The sequence below is a fragment of the Pomacea canaliculata genome, linkage group LG13 (assembly GCF_003073045.1).
Source record: "Pomacea canaliculata isolate SZHN2017 linkage group LG13, ASM307304v1, whole genome shotgun sequence".
NCBI classification, from domain to species: domain Eukaryota; kingdom Metazoa; phylum Mollusca; class Gastropoda; order Architaenioglossa; family Ampullariidae; genus Pomacea; species Pomacea canaliculata.
In genome coordinates this window covers 23,157,759-23,177,538 of record NC_037602.1, presented here as the reverse complement: position 1 = coordinate 23,177,538, position 19,780 = coordinate 23,157,759, and the positions used below count along the sequence as shown (strand labels likewise).

General features: G+C 38.3%; 1 protein-coding gene across 1 annotated transcript; it reads right to left on the bottom strand.

Annotated features, from left to right (window-relative positions):
• Positions 1-1,376: 1,376 nt before the first annotated feature.
• Positions 1,377-17,558, bottom strand: LOC112553779 (neuroplastin-like). Its single transcript, XM_025221221.1, has 8 exons — positions 17,400-17,558; positions 15,947-16,267; positions 14,376-14,558; positions 12,151-12,231; positions 9,863-9,993; positions 9,317-9,488; positions 5,516-5,645; positions 1,377-3,767 (listed from the first exon to the last, which is right to left on the bottom strand). The coding sequence occupies exons 1-8, from the start codon at positions 17,443-17,445 to the stop codon at positions 3,701-3,703; spliced, it is 1,131 nt and encodes a 376-aa protein (XP_025077006.1). The 5' UTR covers positions 17,446-17,558; the 3' UTR covers positions 1,377-3,700.
• Between the last annotated feature and the right edge of the window lie 2,222 nt (positions 17,559-19,780).

Genomic DNA, 19,780 nt, shown 5'->3' with positions numbered 1-19,780 from the left:
TAGGAAATACTTTCGGTTCGATATGCAGAGCCCGTAAAACCACCACATCGCCCCTAAAATTATGCACTAGAGAATAAGCGCGAACCTATGAGTCTGCAGACGTCTTGACAAAATGGAATGAGAAATGTTTTCCAGCTTGCAACAATTCCCCGTTCAGCAGTGCCATGTGGAGAAAAAGCGGAGAGATGAATTAGAAAATAACACACAACAGTCCAACAAAGGGGTGGGTGAGGAGAAACAAAAACTGGCAGAATATGGAAACAGTCAAGTCTTGGGAGGCTCTCAAGACCTCCACACTTCCGGGATGATGATCGTCATTTACAAGCATATATGGGTTTTCGTAGATGGTACATACATTATATTGTATTCTTTTGAATCCAATGTTTTAGTTTATGCAACTGTTTTTAATCGATTGGGCCTTACTGATGCTAAAGCACCTCTCACTTGTTGCACATATTTTTTTTAATGTATTATTGTAATTAAATTAACTACATGTAACTAGTAACATCACGTAACTAGCTGTTTCCACTCTTTTCGTCGATGGCCTCTTAAGTGCCTCCGCTTTCTGTGTGCACTCTTCAAACTTGTAGTCACTTCCCTCTCAACTAATGTCGTGGCCACTAACCCTCGGTTATACTTTTCCACCTAATAGGTAAGGCACAAAAATTAACTCCCTTTATACGCTGTTTTCGATGTGATGCAACATCAAAATAAGAGTTCTGGATTCCTATAAGTGGCTTATTTGGAGTCAGGTGATGCAAGTTTTATACCAAACATCTAGTCCCCAAAACTTCTAAATTTTTAAGCACTTATGCGCACTGTTGTAATAACTAATATATTAAGACTGTACAGGGTGAAAGTAAAATTTACATTTTCAATACGGCATCGATAAAACGTTACTTAAGCAAAGTTAATTTTGCCTATAACTTTTTTTTTGGCGGGTGGGGTAGTGTGTGAAAGTAGCCAAATGGCTAAGAATAGAAAAAGGTCCTTTTCAAATATGCAAATTGTTTTATATTTTCAGCTCTGAGCGAAATGTGCTCTGACAAGGACTATTTACCTTATGAAATGTTAATTCCCCTCACCTTTCAGAAACACACCTCCCTCTAACAGAACATTAAAGCACAAATTATTGATAAAAGACATTTAATGGTTCAAGTGGGTGCCAATGTGGCAAAAGAGGAACAAGGGCACAAATCTGTGTCTATATATTTGTGTCAGTACTATGGAGTATTGTTGAAAAAAAACAAAACATCGTCTATCTTTAAGTTAAGCCAGTGAAATAAGAAAAAAAGGACGTTTCATTGGTGAAAGGCTGGCTCAGCATGCTTTATAACACACACACACACCATGAATGAAATAATGCCCAAAAACAATGACTCAAGACATTTCCCTATTTTAATACATGAAACTGATTATTCTGTCTTCAGAATAGGAATGAGGATAGTCTACTTTTTTTTTTAAACCTTAAACTGCAGAACAGGACTATATAGATGCTGAAATGGAATAACTAATTTTATTTCCTGCAACAGCCAAGATGCTATAACTGCAGCACTGTATATACAGTCTTATATAATATAGTATTTTGGCTGATCTACATCATTGTTTACGAGGAACGCTTTTGTTAAACTGCACAATACCACGCCGCAAGCAGCATAAAACACTGAAATGTGTGTATACATAAGAATAAAAGTCAATATTAATAATAAAAAAGATGCAGTCTGACAAAAAACACATTTTGGAGAAAGTTGGTTAACATCCAATGCTTAAAAGGACCTAAAGGTGTTCAAAAAAGATTGCAGATTCTCATTTCTTTGAGCCTAACAATTGTCAGTTCTTAAGAACACACACATTAACTGTTACAGTTAAATGCACAGACTGATTTCTGGCCAGTATGCTACTTAAGGAAAGAATTAGAATTACTAACATAAAACAGTTACTATTCTAAAAATCAAACATGTAAAGGTAAAGAATAATAGTGAACACATTGGCAATGTTATGTATACATGCTGAATGCAACCTAACTGGTGTTACAATGTGCTTCCATTTTTTTATTGCAATATCATAGCTTTACCTTAACATTTTTGAAATAAACCTTATCCCTTCACTGGTAAACAGGATGACTATTTTTTGTTGCTAGTGGTACCTTATTTCTTGTTTATTTGCAAGAAAGCGTTTTCTCAGGAAGCAATGAGGTAGAAACAGCCAATTCCTGAATGTTTTAAACTTCATAGAGAGTTCTTATTTGTTCTTCTAACACTTTCCGTATTTTGTTTTGGAAAATGCTTGAATTTCATGCATATCGAAGAATCTGAATGACACGTGTCTAACAATGCTAATGAGTTGGATTAAGAAAATATTTCCAAAGATACCACGATATATGTGCTTCTAGTGGCACGTCTCTTATGTATGGATCACCTTTGAAACATTGTAGTTGTTTCCATCTAATTCAATTTGTAGTTAACCATCCACATATACTTTGCCACTTTGGACATTATCTCCCTTCCCTGCTACCATAAAATCTTATTAATCAAGGGACAGTCTACAATCTTCAACTGTTCCCCCCTCCCCAATTGTCAGAAATGACTTTTTCCCAAAAAATGTTAATGGTAGTCAATATAGCAGCAGATCCTAAAAAAAACGTAAATGCAAGTTATGTATCCAAGACTAGAGGAAAAGTTTTGGAAAAAGTGCAATTTACATCTAAACAAATGTTGCCATACTTACATTTGCAGTAATACAAACAGCATCATTTTACTGTAGGAATACAAATTTCAAGAATGCCATCAACTACACCACAGAATACTTCTACAGCATAGTATACAAAAAAAATCTGATGCATTTCAAAAAATCATGAAGCAGATGTTTTGGGATCTTTCTTTTGCAATAACACAGATTACTGGCAAATCTTATATACATATTTAGTCTTCACCTTGCAGATGACAATGCTCTTTTGGAAAAACAAACCGAGCTAATCTATAAAATAATGTATCTTCTAACAGACCAATCACAACATTAAGATCAGTATTATCAATGTTTAAAACAAGTTATTAATAGTGATTTTATTCTTCAGAATATCACATAGCACACTCAAAAAGCCTGCACTTTGCACTTTCACTCAGATCCATGTCTCTAACAATTCAGACACACATGACACACCAGACAAACCTTAATGACAAAACTTCCCATACACTGCAGTCATCAGACCTTGACGTCCCTCTGAGAAAAATGTTGCGCAAAAACATTCATACAACAGGAAGGTTAGCTTCAAGCAACAATCCTTCTTCACACAAAATTACTAATCCTATTATGAAATAATCTAGCTTTGGGTGAAAAAAATTTACTCCACACATGCAAAACCACAAAGTTCAAACACATGAAGTGTCACTTACATGGGAATAAAAATGTGTAAAATGTTTCCCAGAAAAAGTGTAATCACAGTAGAGGCAAAAAAAAAGTTGATCACTCAGGAACAAAGATTTTTCCTAAAAAGGTCATAGTTATGAAAATGCTTAGTTCCCCCTCCTCATTTATAAAAGAGATGGTAGGAAAAACAAACATGGGGGGAGGGAGTGAGGGTAAACAGGGTAACCATGCTAAAAAATATTCTGCATAAATATAGTGAAAGAAAAGCAGAAAATGTGTCAAGATTTAAGAAAAAAATTTCCAGGCAGTTTCTAGATGTGATGACATTATACATTCAAGCCCTTGGATTATTTGTATTACCACGGTGGCGCACACCCTCAGATTTCTTTTCAGGTGTTGCTCTGAAAACAAGATGTTTAAAAAATTATAAATTCATAAATCCATAGAATGCGGAGCCTGTTGTATAACTGTTCTGTGCATATTCTACCTTCATGCAGTCAGAAAGATTACATATAACATCACCTCAGACCAATCACATCGTCTCCATCCCAAATTTCAGCTACAGTCAAATCTCCCTACTATGCCACCCCGCTACTATGCCACTCTCGGTATTATGCCACTTTTGCTCGGTCCCGACTATAAATTCAATGTAAAAAAAAATTTACTATGCCACCCCAGACTCTCGCTACTATGCCACTTTTGTGTGACTGTTAAAAGGCACAAGTTGTGAAATTCCGCGCAGTGCTCGATTATGGTAGTGTGGGACATTGCAATTAGGTGGATGGAACATAGCAACCACACAGGGAGGGTGGAGGCTGGCAATGTGGGGGATGGTGGTCGCTGGCCGGGTGACAGCCACGTGACAGAGGGAAGGTGTGAGGGGGTCGACTAGCGACAGGATGCAGGTGCGCGGATGTGGTTGGGAGGGGTGGAGGATGAAGAGGTGAGGGGGAGAATGAGAGGAGACAGCTAGCGAAGCCGACGATTCTTGAGAGCTTTGGACCAGACCTGGGCAAAGGCCTCCTGTCTCTGACCGGCCCGCCCGCCAGTATATATACTATACATACAGTATTAGGTAAAACTGAGTTAACTATATTAGTCCGGCCCTCTAAAACCATCCCAATTTCTCATGCGGCCCCTATGGAAAATTAATTGCCCACCCCTGCTTTGGACTGACGGGTAACTTGAACAAATAAAGCCGTTTTTACGAACCCTCACTACTATGCCACTCTCGCTACTATGCCACTTTTGATCGGTCCCGGTAGGTGGCATAGTAGAGAGATTTGACTGTATTGCCCTCAGGCAGGCCCTACAAAGTGTCATGTGCATGAAAAACTGCCTACCAGAGGTCCTTCCAGCCACCACCATCCTAAATAAAATGCACAAGGACTCGTCGGGCTGTCATACTACCTGGCATCCTCCTTAGGAGGTTTCACATGTTTGTGAGAGAAGGTGTAGGCGTGCATGCGTGTTAAATGTCTTGTATGGGTATGTATGTCTGCCCGTTATGCTGCACAGATATATCTATATACTCATATTATGTTTGCATATGTGGTTGTTTGTGCGCAAAAATATTTCTGTCTTGGACTTCCTCGGACATACAATAAAGTTCGAATTGAACTTTTGGGTGATACAGATCAAACTTTCAACTGAAATGAATGTTATGCTTGCCTCATTAGATGGGTGACAGACTGGTTGATCTCTAATAATGCAAACTTGTTCACAAATTAACTGTTAACAATAACTGCATGTGTGTGCATCTAAATTGAGGTTGATATTTTAAAAATATCATTGTTAATTTACACAAGATTTTGTTTGTTTTCAATGCCATACCAGCAACTAAGGCTATATCATGCAAGAAAAAGTAATATTACATAAAAAGGTTGAGTCACTAATACCCCAAATAATATAATTATATCAAAGATAATTAAAGATAAGAGGCTTAAGCCAATGTAAAAGCAAAAAGGGAAAAGTACTTTGAAGAGTAAATATGGGATAGTAAACATAACCTTTCCATAAGTGTACATTAAAAACAAAACAAACAGCAGAGATTGTCCTTAGTAATATTTTTTAAATGATTTCTTTTGCAACATCACAACAGCTGGCTTTAAATGCAGAACAGAAACTGAGAAAACATATTTTTACTGACCCATCTTGGTTGACATCTTCCTCGGCATTAGCATCCTTGTTACGTTTCTTTTCATAAATAAATATGATTGTACAAAGCACAACCACTTCAGCCACAATGCCAAGGAATGGCCACAGAGCTGCCAGTTTGTCTAAAATGAAATTGTAAAACACAGTTTAAGTTACAAGTGATCATCACAGGAGTTGTGCATTCTTGACAAAAACGGGAAGTGGATTTCTAGAATATAACCAAACCAAACAAAGTTATTTTAATCAAACAGGTCTCACAATACCAACTCATCCTAGCTATGACCATAATTATGATCCCACATCATTCCAGGCCCAAATAAAGACATCAGCTATGCAGATCCACTTTGTCATTATTACATGCTGGGGTGTCGATGTTTGGGTATTATCATGGCAAGGCAGCCAGCCCTGTAAACAGATGCCACATGATTAGAAAGAACAGCATGCCTGAGACAAGAACAGAACCCAGGACAGCCAACCCTCACTGTATTGGTGACAGGCGCAAACCGTTGCCTGTAACTCCTTGGGCATTCATTTAAATGGGCCTATTTAATTTGACTTTCAGTGTTAGGACGATAGGGTCAAAACAGAGTTGATATATTTTTTGGCTTAAATGAATCCCCCCCGCCCCCTTCTCCTGAATCATTGTCGTCTCTTTTCAGCAAGCATCAGTTGACTGTGCTTCATTATTTGTATAAGTGTTGAAGACCCTAAATATATTGGACATTCAAGCCACATCAAGGCTGTTCAAGTGTAAATCATTGCTGAAGGTGAGGAATTTTGCTGGTTTCCAAAGATTAACGATCACTTGACGAAGTAACCCAATCGCACGGAATATCGGAAACGTTATGCTTCTTTGGCAAAAACAATGGCTGACTCGCAAGCTGTGGATATTACCACAGAATCAGTTAAAGTATTTGATGTTCAGCCATACCAGTTCAAACCTCTTGAACCAGCATGCAGCCATACACCTCAAGACTGACCACTAGCATCAAACAGAGAAATCGATCGTGTGGGCAGACTGATAATTTCCACGGGTAGCCGATGTACCTCTCTGAGCTAGAAAGCATTTAATATTTTGTTGAGAGCACAGTAAGAGAAATTTAGAGTAAGGTTTCTCAAACTGCAGCAGAAATTTGTTCTCCTTCGGTATAATTTGATAATCAAGTGAATACATCAGCGGTTCTCAACCTTTTACTTGTGACGCCCCCCCTGACGAACATCGGTACGTCCGCGACCCCCCTTAGCCAGCTAGGTCGGTGGAAGAGGGTGGGAGCCTTAGCTAACCTCGAACCTCGAGGAAATCAACAACGGAATAACAAAGTTCGTATCTGCAAGAAGTATAACTGTTAATGAAATTTTACTAAAGCAAATTATGCGGTGCTAATAAATATTATTTTATTGGACTCTCACTTTGATTAATGAGAAAGGTTGAGCCTGCTTGCTGTTGCATAGAGAAGCGAACCTGGGTGCGATGTTCGTACCCACTGCTATTCGCAGCTCAGCCTCTGCGTCCACACGATTCTGTATTTAGTCTTCAGTGCTGCCAATGCTGAAAATCCTTGCTCACACACATACCAAGTTGAAATGGCAGAAGAACTTTAATTGCTTTCTCACCGTTGATACTAATCCAGAATGTTGGCACTGGTGTTGTGTGGAAGACCATTTTCAGGGATTGGTCACTCGAAAGGTCGATGAGCTGCTCTTCTTCTTCCGTGGACAACCTGCTTGTGCTAGGATCAGCCAGAAATGGATTACGAATCCAATCGTATTTAGTCACATCAATTTCAGCGAAGTAATGCTGAAACCTTTCTTGCAGTCCGTTTAGATGGCAATAATTACATTCTTCACCTGATCAAGATTCAAGTTAACGTCGGTCTTGCACTTACACAAGCACGGAAACATCAAAAATATTTTCTTGGCGTATCTTTTGCGTCCACAACGAAATTTTTCGGACGAAAGCATTCATCTTGTCAGTTGTTTGTAATATGGTGGTGTCTTTCCCTTGCATAGAAGTATTCACAACGTTCAGCTTCTCAAATATGTCCGATAAATATGTCCATTAGCAGCAGTCATCGGTCGTTCTTAAGCCCCCACCCCGCACTGTCTGGTCATGGCCTTCTGTCAGGGTCATAGAGTACTAGAACTGAGCACGTGCGAGGGCGAAAGGGTGTGAATGATGGAAGTTTCCTGAATGCGTGCCTTTTAGATGTTTTAAAAAAAAAAATAGACGTGTGACTGGAGAGGGAGAGGGGAGTCAGCGATGAGAGATTGGGGGAGAGAGAGGGCAAAAAGCGAGAGGAGGGAGATTGGAGGGTTAATTGTTGAGAGGGGGATTGTGTTTTGAGTTTTGGAAGTGAGAAGTCACTGCATGCCGAGACAGTGGACTTGAATAGGGAGAAGAGATTTGGAGTTTGATCGCCCTCACCACTCGGTTACACAATCTAAGCTAATTTCACTAATACCGGCATAAGAAACGTTTAAAAAAGGACCACCTTCGCGACCCCTTTGTAGGCACGTCGCGACCCCCCAGGGGGTCGCGCCCCACAGGGTCGCGCCCCACAGGTTGAGAACCGCTGGAATACATGTTTCAATCTGGTGAAATCGCAAAGAAACAAGAAAGCACGAGGTTTAATATGACAATAGCAGTCCCAGTCTATTTTATAATGGCTGTTTACTTCATACCGTTAGCCAGGGTTTGTCCTTCCAAATACATTGTAGGTGCAAATGTGGCTTTTGACAAAGGATGAAAACCAAAGAAGAGAGTCGCTACTGCACTGAATTTATGCACGTGTGTAAGAAGGTTCTTGGCTATAGGCAAGTGTAAATATATATATGCATGTGGGAATTTTGTAGTTATGTTGTGTCAATACTTTCATTACTGGAAACAAATGCATGAGTTTTTTTAAGACTAAAAACTTTTCAAGCAAAGGTTTAAAATACTTTATACATACACGTGGTTTCTATTTTTTTGGTCATCTCTCAATATACACGTCACTAGCAGAAAGCTGGTTTCCTATATACCCACCTAATAGCTGTGCGTACTTACACTAGATTTATGGCCTGTACACTTACCACAACCAAAAATAACACACATATGACCCATAACTGCATATAAAGAGCAACCGCATGGTATGTTTTTGCCAAAGTAGCATCACCAGCCAGGGAAACCCCTCACAAACTGAAATCGAGGCTTCTGCAGCCTTTCCAGCTCGCGACCCAGAGAATTACGAATTTCAATAGACGTTTTTGGATAGATGCACATCAGCAAAGGTGAAATAAATGTAGAAATTGTGAAACTTAGTTATACTGTTGTCGTAATTAATGCCACTTTTGAGTCTGAATATATGGGTTAGAATCCCTTTAATGGTCTTTTTCAGAAATCAAGTGTCTCTAAAAATAAATTACTGTGACAGGCTGTTTGAACTTTATAGCAACTTTCTGCAGAAATCATGTTGAAAAATATAAAAAGTACAATTTAAGAGGGTATCTTTGCAATAGGGAACATTTGTATTGACCACTCATACCTGAAGAGTTAGTTCCCATATAAATGGCATAACAATGGCTGAACAAGTATAACCAAGAAGAAGAAAACAGCATGATGATATGCTTTTTAATGGCATTTAAATAAATAAAATGTGTTTAAGGTCATGGTTAGTGGAATGAAATCTTCCTACTACAACCCCTCTAAGTTACAACCCGATTTTGGTAAATTTTAGCAAGTCTTAGTGGGAAGGTTTTATTGAATAAAACAAAAACTGAGGATACCTTGTACCCCAAAACCACTTAAACTTACCCTTTACGCGGATGTGGATCGTCTGGTTGGCGTTCATGTCTGAAAATTTAGTACTATTTGCCAGACACATGTAGTTTCCTGCATCATCAAAGTTGACAGAAGCAATTTCAAGACGAGCATTAGGAAACCCATCCACATCTGACAAAGTGAATCGTGACTCCTTATCGTCAGGCTGTAAAAAGAAACTCATGCAACTGAATTTTTTTTAGAAATTGTTTGCAAAAAGTAAATTCCCCTGTTTACTGCTGGACCATACAAACCAAAAAACCAATTAACTTTAGTTAAACGCAAACTACTCTTATTAAAGCCAACTAACCATGTTAAATGTTTAATTGTAGACAGATCAGGATTACTCACACTACAGGATTACACAAGCTTGCTACTTTTTGGCAATTTATTTTCATTAAGCAGGAAATAGGTTTACAACATGTCACCCTATGAAGAGTTGATTCAATACTTCCTTTCTCTGATCTGAAGTCTTTCTCAAATTAAAATTTCACCGTAATTCTGTAATGTGCATATACAAAAACTAAAACATGCACTCACTGGAATTGGAACATCTTCCTTGAACCAATAAATGGTTGGCTGGGGATATCCAAGCGCTTTGCAACGAATCTCTAATCTTTCTTCTTGCACTAGATTCTTCGACTTCTCAAAAGGCAGCACCATGGGTTTAGCTGAAAATATACATAAAACAAATGGATGGTAAAGCTCTTTGCTAGGAGAACATGTACTTCAAATTTGTATGTCCATTACATTTCCTATGATGAATTGGAAAGTTCTCTCTAGTTCATTTCTGTTCCCAAATAGTAATTCAATTTTGTTGCATTAGACGCCATGGCGGATCTCTCAGGTGCGTGAAGAAGACATTCTTGCAGAATGTGCTCTTCATCTGGGGTGCCTGTGCCACAACAGCATCAAGCAGAACATGATAGCAGCTTGCAGTTATTGTAGTTCTGTGTGTGGCAGTCCTCTAGATCTTCTCAACAAACTTGCTATTGAAAACAACTCATACTCCAAGCACATTTACAAGACCATGCAAAATCCTCTTTATTCTCCACTAGCTCCCTGTCCAGGTCAGTATAAAATATAAACTTCCTACAGTATTTATCGATCATACTGTTAACTGCCTGTCAGGATAAATAAAGTCATATCCTATGTCTGAGCATGACAGCATCATGGTAGTGCGCAACAAATTTTTTTTACATTTTTACTTCTATTCAAGTAATAGCCTACAATCACCCCTCTAGGTCATGGAGTACATCTCTTATTCTGCTGTCTGTTAACGGGATCCCGTTTTGCTGGTATCAAGTTTCTAAATACCAAGTCATTTATCCAGAGGTCTGATCCAGAAAACGGCCTCTTTTTGCAAGTCTGTTGTCTTGTTCATTCTTCCTTTGTAAGGACACAGAACTTACTTGTGATATTGCAATTTACAGCATGTTGTTCTAGGTAGTTGTATGTTTTGTAGTCAATAAGAAACACCATATGTACCAGATTCACTTGATGAACTAAGATGTTTAGCTGCTTCTAGTCTAGCAGTGTGATTTGTTCTGCATGGAAATTTGTAGATAGCATTTTTCCAGAGCATGGCTTGGAAGTGGCTTTTGTCAACTCAGTACAAATGCAAACTCCACTGTCACTACTGTAGCTTTCTCAGCAGATCAATGTACTCATGGGTCCAAATGGAAGAGTTTGAACTCCTGTCTAGCAAATCCAGTCTCTCAGACTTCAGTTGGTGTGCTACTTGACTATGCAGGAAACTTCAGTTCTGACCTAGACAAGACATTGGTCTTCAGTTCTGTTAATATTCATGAGATGGACATGGGTTTCTGTGATGATGACCCCATCTTTGGAGAAGTGGTTAAAGCTTATTTCTCAGCCTATTTTTTTTTTTACAGTGCAAATGAGCATGAACTATGTTTTAATTACTGTAAATGAGAAATGACTGTCATCTGTCAATATCCTATTTTGCAAGGCATATTTAATGTGAACAATGACTTCTGCAAGCTTAACACAAATAAAACCATTCTAGTATGTTGCTTCAGTATGACTGGCATCCAGATCATGTGTTTGGCAGATTAAATTAGTGTCTACACTAAACTATAATGTCTACATTTATCCTTTGACGTGTTAGAAGGGAGGCCACACCAACAAGAGCCACAATCATTAAAAAATGGTTTAGACTGTTTTTACTGATATCAACAGTTATTGACAAAATAGATATACTCTGTAAATATCTGGTTACAAAGTACACATTTTGTCCCTGAAATCAAAGTGTGAAGTCAATTACTGCTCCAACATGTGGTACCCATGCAACATAATTACAACTGCATGTTCAAGTAGGAAGTGGAAGCTGAAAAGTTTCGGCAAACAAAAGGCATACCCATACAGCAAGGCAGTCTATGTGGCTACCACAAGGATAAAGTATCAGCTTTCATAAAAATAGGACGTGTGCATCACATATATGTGTTGCTTTTTACACACACAAAACACCATCTATTGATAGTTAAGTAATTTATGCCTTTATTCACAATACTGTAGTAATAATAAAGTGTTTTATGTTTTAATCATGCCACTGATAAATGTTCAGTGATGTTTTAGTTGGTCTTGCAGTCTGGGGATGATTGGAGAAGACTTCAGGGAGGGATAGGGCTGTATTTGTCAAAATGCTGTCATGAATCCTGTTCTTAAGGTAGTCTCTGCAAATGTCTCTTAGTAGTCTGTGTTGACTTGGAGTTTAAGGTATTAATTAGTGCTATGAATGGAGTCTTTAAAATAAAGACGCTCAGAAGCAAATAGTTATTCAAGCACAATAAGTGAGTACTGCTTACCATAGAACGCCACAGGAATTTTCACTTGCTGTCCAGCTTGTGTTTGAAATGTGCAGAAGTACAAGCCAGCATCTTCTCGAGCTAAAAGATAAATTAGAACATGAAATTCTGGCTAAAAGCCATGACTGATAACATACCACAGTTCTACATACTACATACAAGAATAAGTGATATCATTAACAGTTGAGGACTTACTGATCCCTTATAGAAAGTAAAAACAGTTGGAAGGGAGCAGTCCAGCAGTCCTAGTTATCCTAAATCAAGTATCTTTAGTGGACCAAAGAGTAATTTTAGGTCACCTTATCATGGCAGCATGACACAGCAATACAGAGATTATTCTAAGAACTCAAAAGGAGCCCCTTCAGAGTAAAAAGGGGGGCTCACCGAAACAAACACGTCATCCATTTAACTCCTCTCTACATTTATTTTATGAATAACAAAATACTTTATTCCCTTAAGCAAAATTTTTAGGTAAACCTGCAAGTTATCTGTTACAAATTTTTTTTTATATACTGCCTTGAAACATACCAAAGCTAAATCTAAATGACCATATGAATTGAAACCAAGATTCAAAATTAAAATTGTTCTAACCAGACACACAAAACTTTTAGTTTTAAAATATACAAAATTAGAATGTCCCAACTTATGCCAAATTTCTTCAGCTGGAAAAGAAAGTAAAGATGTTTCTGGGCCTTCTGATAGTGGAAACCACATCCAAATTTCCAGCTGAGATCATTGGAACCCAGAAATCTAAAGTGGTGAACATGCTCAATGGAGTGAGATGCCCAAGAGGACATCTGTTTCTGCAAAATATCAACCATCAGCTCTTTGGTTTTAGATACAATGAGCTGTAGACCATTATTGCTGCACCAAGCCACAAGATGAATCATTGAATCTTACTCTTTGGAGACAGAGCAAGAGGAAATCAAGGACCCAGAAACACACTGAGAGATTATCAAAGATTTTCCACGGAATGATGGTGTTGAAGCCTGTCACAGACCAGTCCATGTCATCATGTTTTTCAAATTATTTTAACCCCTTTGCGACTTACAACTGCAACTGTATCTTGAATAAATTGGAGAATGAATGAGAACATAAGATGGGAAATTGTTAACTGTGACACAAAATCTTTGGTGAACGGTGAACCGTTGAGCACAATAGCGGCGAGGCAAGAATCATCTGTATTTTGCGCCAAAGTCGACTTCGAAAATAAACACATACATATGAGAGAAAGTTGTGTGAATTGGAGAATATTGTTTAGAATGGTAGCATAGTGTAACCTCAAGTTACAGGTTTTAATAGTATAGGGTGATTTAACTGGAGCCCTTCTGGATAAGGAAGAATGGCATCCCAGAACCATTCCTTGATCGCTTTTGGGCCAGCACCCAGCAACTTGGGCTAGGAGCACCATTAGCCCCGTGAGTACCTCCTGTGACCCATGAAACCGCCTCACCAACACGGCCAGTGTGTACGGCCTTCCCATGTGTATTTGTATTACTGGATGGAGATTTGGAGGGTAATTTTCCTACTTGGATTGTAAGATTGGGTTAAGGTGTGATATATCAGGGGAACTGCCCTGGATGTAAACATTGGGTCAATTGTTAGATGTTCGTCGCCACTAGAACACTGTGTTAAAGCGAACTGTTTACAAAGGAGTATTTGTGTTGTAGTCTGTAAAGTCCTGAGCCACTCAACAACGAAATGAACATGATTTGGGCAGCCTCAGGCAATCATTTTGTTGCATGTTGAAAGAACGCGCGAGTTGTTAAGCCACCCAATCAGTGACAAAGCAAGTGCTATAGTCTACAAAGAGAAGACAAGCATAGGGGCAGGGGATTCAAGGTGCTGGAGGATTAAGTGAAGAGCCAGCATCAACCACTGACGGACTAGGCCGATAAGCAAACTTGAGGAGTTGGTAGTTGAGAAACAGGATCACCGATCACATCGACCATAGAAAACATTCAGGCCATTTAAAGTAATCATTATATAATAGAATTCTCCTTTTTTTGTGCTTACAACTTGCAAAGCCTCTTTTTGTGAGATATGCAGCTTTAAATGTTACATCATCGATTTTTCAGGCAAAGAGATGATGTTTTTAAAGTAACGATCTGTATACAGCTGCACATAAAAACGATGTGCGAAATGATGAAATATTTTATTAGAATATACATTAAGCAAATATTACTTATGATCTTTACTGTCCCGGTAAATCTATTTTCACTCACTTGGATTTTTGAACTCTAGTGTTCCATTTTGATGTTGGACAAACTTTGCTGTGCTGCTCGCTGTCTGCAGATCACTAACATTAGTATTGTTCTTCTTCCATACAATGTTAACATTTGATATTGGAACCTCACATCCCAGTGTTGCATCCTCTTTGTACTCAAACTCTGCCTCAGTTGTCTTGACTGCAAGAAAATTTAATAATATGTTAACAATGACACTCAAACCAGGATAAGCTTATAGTGTCTAAGCAATCTACAGCTAAAAAAATGCAAATTTATTCTTTTCTCCGATTTAAAACAAGAATAATAATGGAAGTTATTACAGGGTTCCCAGGGATCAGGGATGGTGCATTTGTAAGGACCTAACCGACAGTCATCAACGCTTAAGTTTTTCTGATATACAGTAGGAAAGAGGTATTATTTATGAGTATTTGGTCTTCTCTCTTTTGTTCTGAAATACACGTATTACTATTCTAATAATAAATAATCAGAGTTAATTCTGATGCCTATCTGCCATATTTAGATAACTTAAAAAGTCTCTTTAGCATGCTGATAACATACACTGTTAATGTTACAAGTCTTCTAGAAATCTAAGTAATAATAATTGCAAGACCTGAAAGGTGTAATACAAGTCAGTTCATGCCTCTCTCTCTCGCACACTCAAAAGGGGAGAGAGAGAGAAATTGAGCTATGCAGAGAAATAGAAGATCAAGGCTCTGATTCAAGAAAGAGATAAGTTTCTAAAGACCTTTTGAAGAAGAGTGAGTAGACCAATGTGTAGATGTGAAGACCAAATGTTTTTGGAAATTAAGGTGACTACAAGCAATGCAAAGGCTTGGAGGATCAGAAGAGGAATGAAAAAAGTGTGATATTAATGCTAAACCAAAGATGGAATGAGTCGAAACTGTTAAGCATAACAGCCCATTTATTTTGTTTAATCTTTAATCCGTATATTTTTCTTCCTTTAGCCAGTTCTCAAAAGAACAGTTCCCTGGCATTTTTTGAATCATCAAGAAGACAACGAAATGTCGCTATCCATCAAGACTAAAATCTTGCGAAACACAAGTTCTCGTTGCGAAAGAGACTTGGTAGTCATGTGATTAAAATAGCGGTAAGGCGAAGAATCATCTGTATTTTGCGCCAAAGTCAACTTTGAAAATAATTTGTGGATTTATAAGAGGCATGAAAAATAAATCTGTGGTGATAGTTTATTGATATAAAGACTTGTAAGGATCACAAAGAAAATATAAGAACGTGTGTGAGGAATAGTAAGGACCGAATGGCAAATGTAAAGACTTACTTGGCACCATCCCTGATCCCTGGGAACCCTATAATAACTTCCATTATTAATCTCGTTTTAAAACTGAGAAAGGAATAAATTTGTATATTTTTTTCTCTAGATTGCTAGAGGACAATTTTAATTTTCTATGTAAGGACCCTGTATTAACAGCAAAACATATAAATACAAATTACTGTACAATAGAGTATTAAAAAGTGTTGGGGAAATGTCACAGCAAATTTAGCAAACATGACAGATCCCAGTAAACATTGAAAACGGCAACATAGCTCACCTGTTATATCAAAGACTGTAATTTTTGCCTCTGCTGCTACACTTGGGGGACTTGTGCCAACCTCACTTTTACATTTATATTCTCCTGACCTGTTCTCGCTCACAGGGGAGTACGTCAAAATGCTGACATTATCACCACTCTCTGCTTTGCCACGAATCTCCAAGTTGGCAGATGTGTCGCTGTTCAAAAGTATGTCATTTCTGTACCACTTTAAAGCACCTTGTACAGGTGTGTTGGAGCAGTTAAGTACAAGTTTTTCATCAGAAAGTACCATGTACTCAGCATAACCTGGCATAATTTTTATTGCCAAGCCCACATTATCTGAAAAACACATATCAAGATTTACAAACAAAACTGAAAAATTCAAGCATTAGTTGCTATTTTACTCCTCACCTATTCCACACGAGGAACAACTCTGGAAAGCTCATGATGCACTGACAGACTGTTCTGGACACAATGATGTATACCCGAAAACCATAAAAGCTCTAATACTAACCCAACTCTTACCCTCTTCACTCAAATTCTAGCCTCTTTCTCTAGTTTTTTTTTTTTTTTTTTAAAGTGTTGCAGTGTCATCAGCCTGCTTAAAGTAATACTATATATGCTAAAACCAAAAAGTTGGAACTCTGTTCCAACCCTTACCCTATAATCATAAGCCATATTCTAACCTGTTTCTTAGTTAAAACACATCCTTGACCCTCAAAGTTAAACTGTCGCAAATTTTATAATGTTGGGGCATTTTTATACTTACTGTATGTTACTAATTGACATGTTTAATGATGATTTAACCGATTAAGGCAATTTTTAACATGCAACGGCGAAGGACACTTTTTTAAAAATTTTTAGTCGCAGATAACCGAGGTGGATTCGGGGTCATTGAAGCTTCTTTTCAAAGTCAATTGTAGTGTTCATCAAAACATCAAGAGATTATCAATGAATTTTATCCGAAGTTCAACAGATGCACGGCTGTCGATCAAATCTATGGAAATTAGTGCTGTTTATCATAAATTGTCAACAATACGTTCTAAACATTTTCATTCGTTAAAATATAAGTGAACAAAGCAGCACCCAGCAGCACTTCGGCTACGAATGAACAACAGGTCGGAGACAAGTCGACTGGAAGGCCTGTGTGCGGTAAAAAGGTTGTACTTTCAGCTAAACATATAACAGTATACTAAGTAGCCCTGCTAGTAGCAATCTACGCTGCAGTGGTTTGCCGAAGTTCGATATTTAAAGTGTTTATTTGAAAAAAATAGAATAAAATAGGGTGAGTGTGTTTTCTAAGCGAGAAGACTTATCAAGCTGTACTTGGTCAGCTGATTACTAGTCATGTGCGCAATGAGTCAAGAATAAAGGCTTGTAACCCATCGACCTCCGTTGTCTTCTCTAATGATAAAAATCTACATCGTTGTCGTCTATAGACGAATACAAGAAAAGATAAAAGAGAACTCACCGGTTAACAATATACAGAACAGCAATGCACCAATTCTGAATAACATCTTGATGCTTTCTGGTTAGGAAATCTGCTCAACAGACGTACGTTTCCCAAAGAATAAGTCGCATTCGTTTCCACTCAGGAAGATGGCCTCTGACAAATGACTGCGCATGCGCATATAAAATTACTGGCAGTTACGGGCGCATCAGCTATAGTCCGTTTCTTAGTCTAGCCAACTTCTATGTATAAAGAGACTCAAAATAAATAATTGCTCTCTGTTGGCAGTTCTGCAAAATCTTCAAATTGTTAGAAGCAGTAAGTAGTACGTTCTTCGATGGTAAAAAAGTTATTGTAATTTAATGTCCATCAAACACTCATCTAAGCTCAAAAGTTCACTCACATCTATAAATCCGTGAGTTTGTGTGTGTGGACCGAACACTCAAGGTGCTTTTATTGTAGATTTTATTGATGTTTCTCAAGCATATCATATACCAAACGATATCGCACAGCGTTCTTTTGAATTAAGAATAACCGTGTATTCCATTAGTCAGGGTTTAACTCTCTTTAATTTTTTTTTTTTTTTTTTTAAGAAATAAAGGGAGAGCATGAAGTTCTAAGCTGTCCCAATGTAGTTTGAAAGAGTTATTCTTCTTGCTAGTTCACGGCATTTGAAGAGATCGAGACTGCAGAACAGGCTCGCAAATCTTGCTTCAGATTTGTTCTTGAATATGTTTTATTATTTTATAGCAGTTTCCATGTGTTTCGGCATCTTCAGTCTATATTTTCGAATGCTGGATAATCTCCGTTTGGATCTTCAGACTGTGAAATGTGGTCAGCACCGATCGCTGTTAGATTTATCAGTGTCACATATCTTCCTTACACAACCTTGCCACTTTTGATAGCTATCGTAGATAGTCTGACACTATTAGGCTCAGGTGCAAATTTTTTCAAATGTTTGGCAGCGTTTGTAAGCTCATTCAATCGTGGTTGCTAACTGCTAATACAGTCAGATTCGGTGTACCATATTCAAATGTGGTGAACCCCATGTGTTGGGAAAATGCGCTTAACACGTTTCATCTCGTATTTGTTTCCTCTAGTTCAGCGGTTTCAACCTTTACATTATTGTGCACGCGCCACCATTGACCTCACGAACAAAGTTACATTGAATCAGAATGCTCCATCGAGCTTGGAACCCTAGCAGTCAGGCAGGAGGGCTGCATATATTTTCAAATGTTCCAAATAATCGCGCTTTTGGGTAATAAAATGACCACCTTCGGTACGTGTACCATATTAAAATGCGGTGAACCCCATGTGTTGGGAAAATGCGCTACACACGTCATCATTTTTATTACCCTCTTGTTTTTTTGTGCGTCTTGTTTTGTTCTTTGTCCCCTCGACATCCCGTCAACGATAATAGTACATAATATACACGTGCTTCTCATGTCCCATGGCTTGCGGGGTGTTCACGTGACAAGTGCAGGAAGAGTTGCGTCACGTGAGGCACCGCCCCATCCGGAAAAGTGGATCTGCCTCATCCGGCAGAAGTGCGTCGTGACAAGAGTAGCGCGCCCCTTGCACGAGTGGTCTCTACCTTTGCGAGAGTAGGCAACAATGGTCTCCGCCTAGTATGAGTAGCGCCCCTTGCACGAGTGGTCTCCACCTTTGCGAGAGTAGGCAACAATGGTCTCCGCCTAGTATGAGTAGTGCCCCTTGCACGAGTGGTCTCCACCTTTTACCAAGCGTCGTCCGCCCTTTATTTTTTTTGTTTGTTTTCGGATAAGCGTTTTGAAGACAGTGTAATCGTTGTTGGTAGGGGGTGGCGTGGGGACAATGATTTTATCATGTTACTTTCAGTTCTTCTTTTTCTTGTTATTTGGTTCCTTTTTGTGTTTTCTGTACTTGATTTTATTCTTCGTTTAGTACCGTTGTTTATTCTTTTACATATGCCATTTGTTTGTTTTCGTGTCCCCTCGTATGCTGTCCATGTTTCCTTCTTTTTTTTAAGCGCTAAGAGCATACTCCTTAGGAGTGTGAGTGCGGTTTATAAATTTTGCAATTATTATGAGTAATCAAGTTTAACATTGTAGTATTAGCACACACTGAACCTTTTGACTTAAACGTGACATTTTATTTAAAAGATTCAAGTGGCTTATTTAAATGATCTTGGATGGGTTTGTTTGTTTGTTTGTTTGTTTGTTTGTTTGTTTGTTTGTTTGTTTGTTTGTTTTTGACAATTTTGAACACAGACATAGCCTAAGTTCTTCTTTTGAAGTTTGCAAACTATCTCCGTGCCAGTCGACCAGATGTGGGCCAGCCTCAAAATTCTCAGCTATGTGGTGGGTCGGTAAAATACCACAAAACCAGCAGACAGGTGATTAAACAACAAACCTACTTATAAT

Bases quoted from the DNA above. Each gene is read 5' to 3' on its own strand.
- LOC112553779 (XM_025221221.1), bottom strand. From the start codon at position 17,445: ATGTTATTCAGAATTGGTGCATTGCTGTTCTGTATATTGTTAACCG. The intron at 14,559-15,946 runs GTGAGCTATGTT...ATTTTCTTGCAG, and splicing joins TACAGTCTTTGATATAACAG to TCAAGACAACTGAGGCAGAG. The intron at 12,232-14,375 runs GTGAGTGAAAAT...TTTATCTTTTAG, and splicing joins ACTAGAGTTCAAAAATCCAA to CTCGAGAAGATGCTGGCTTG.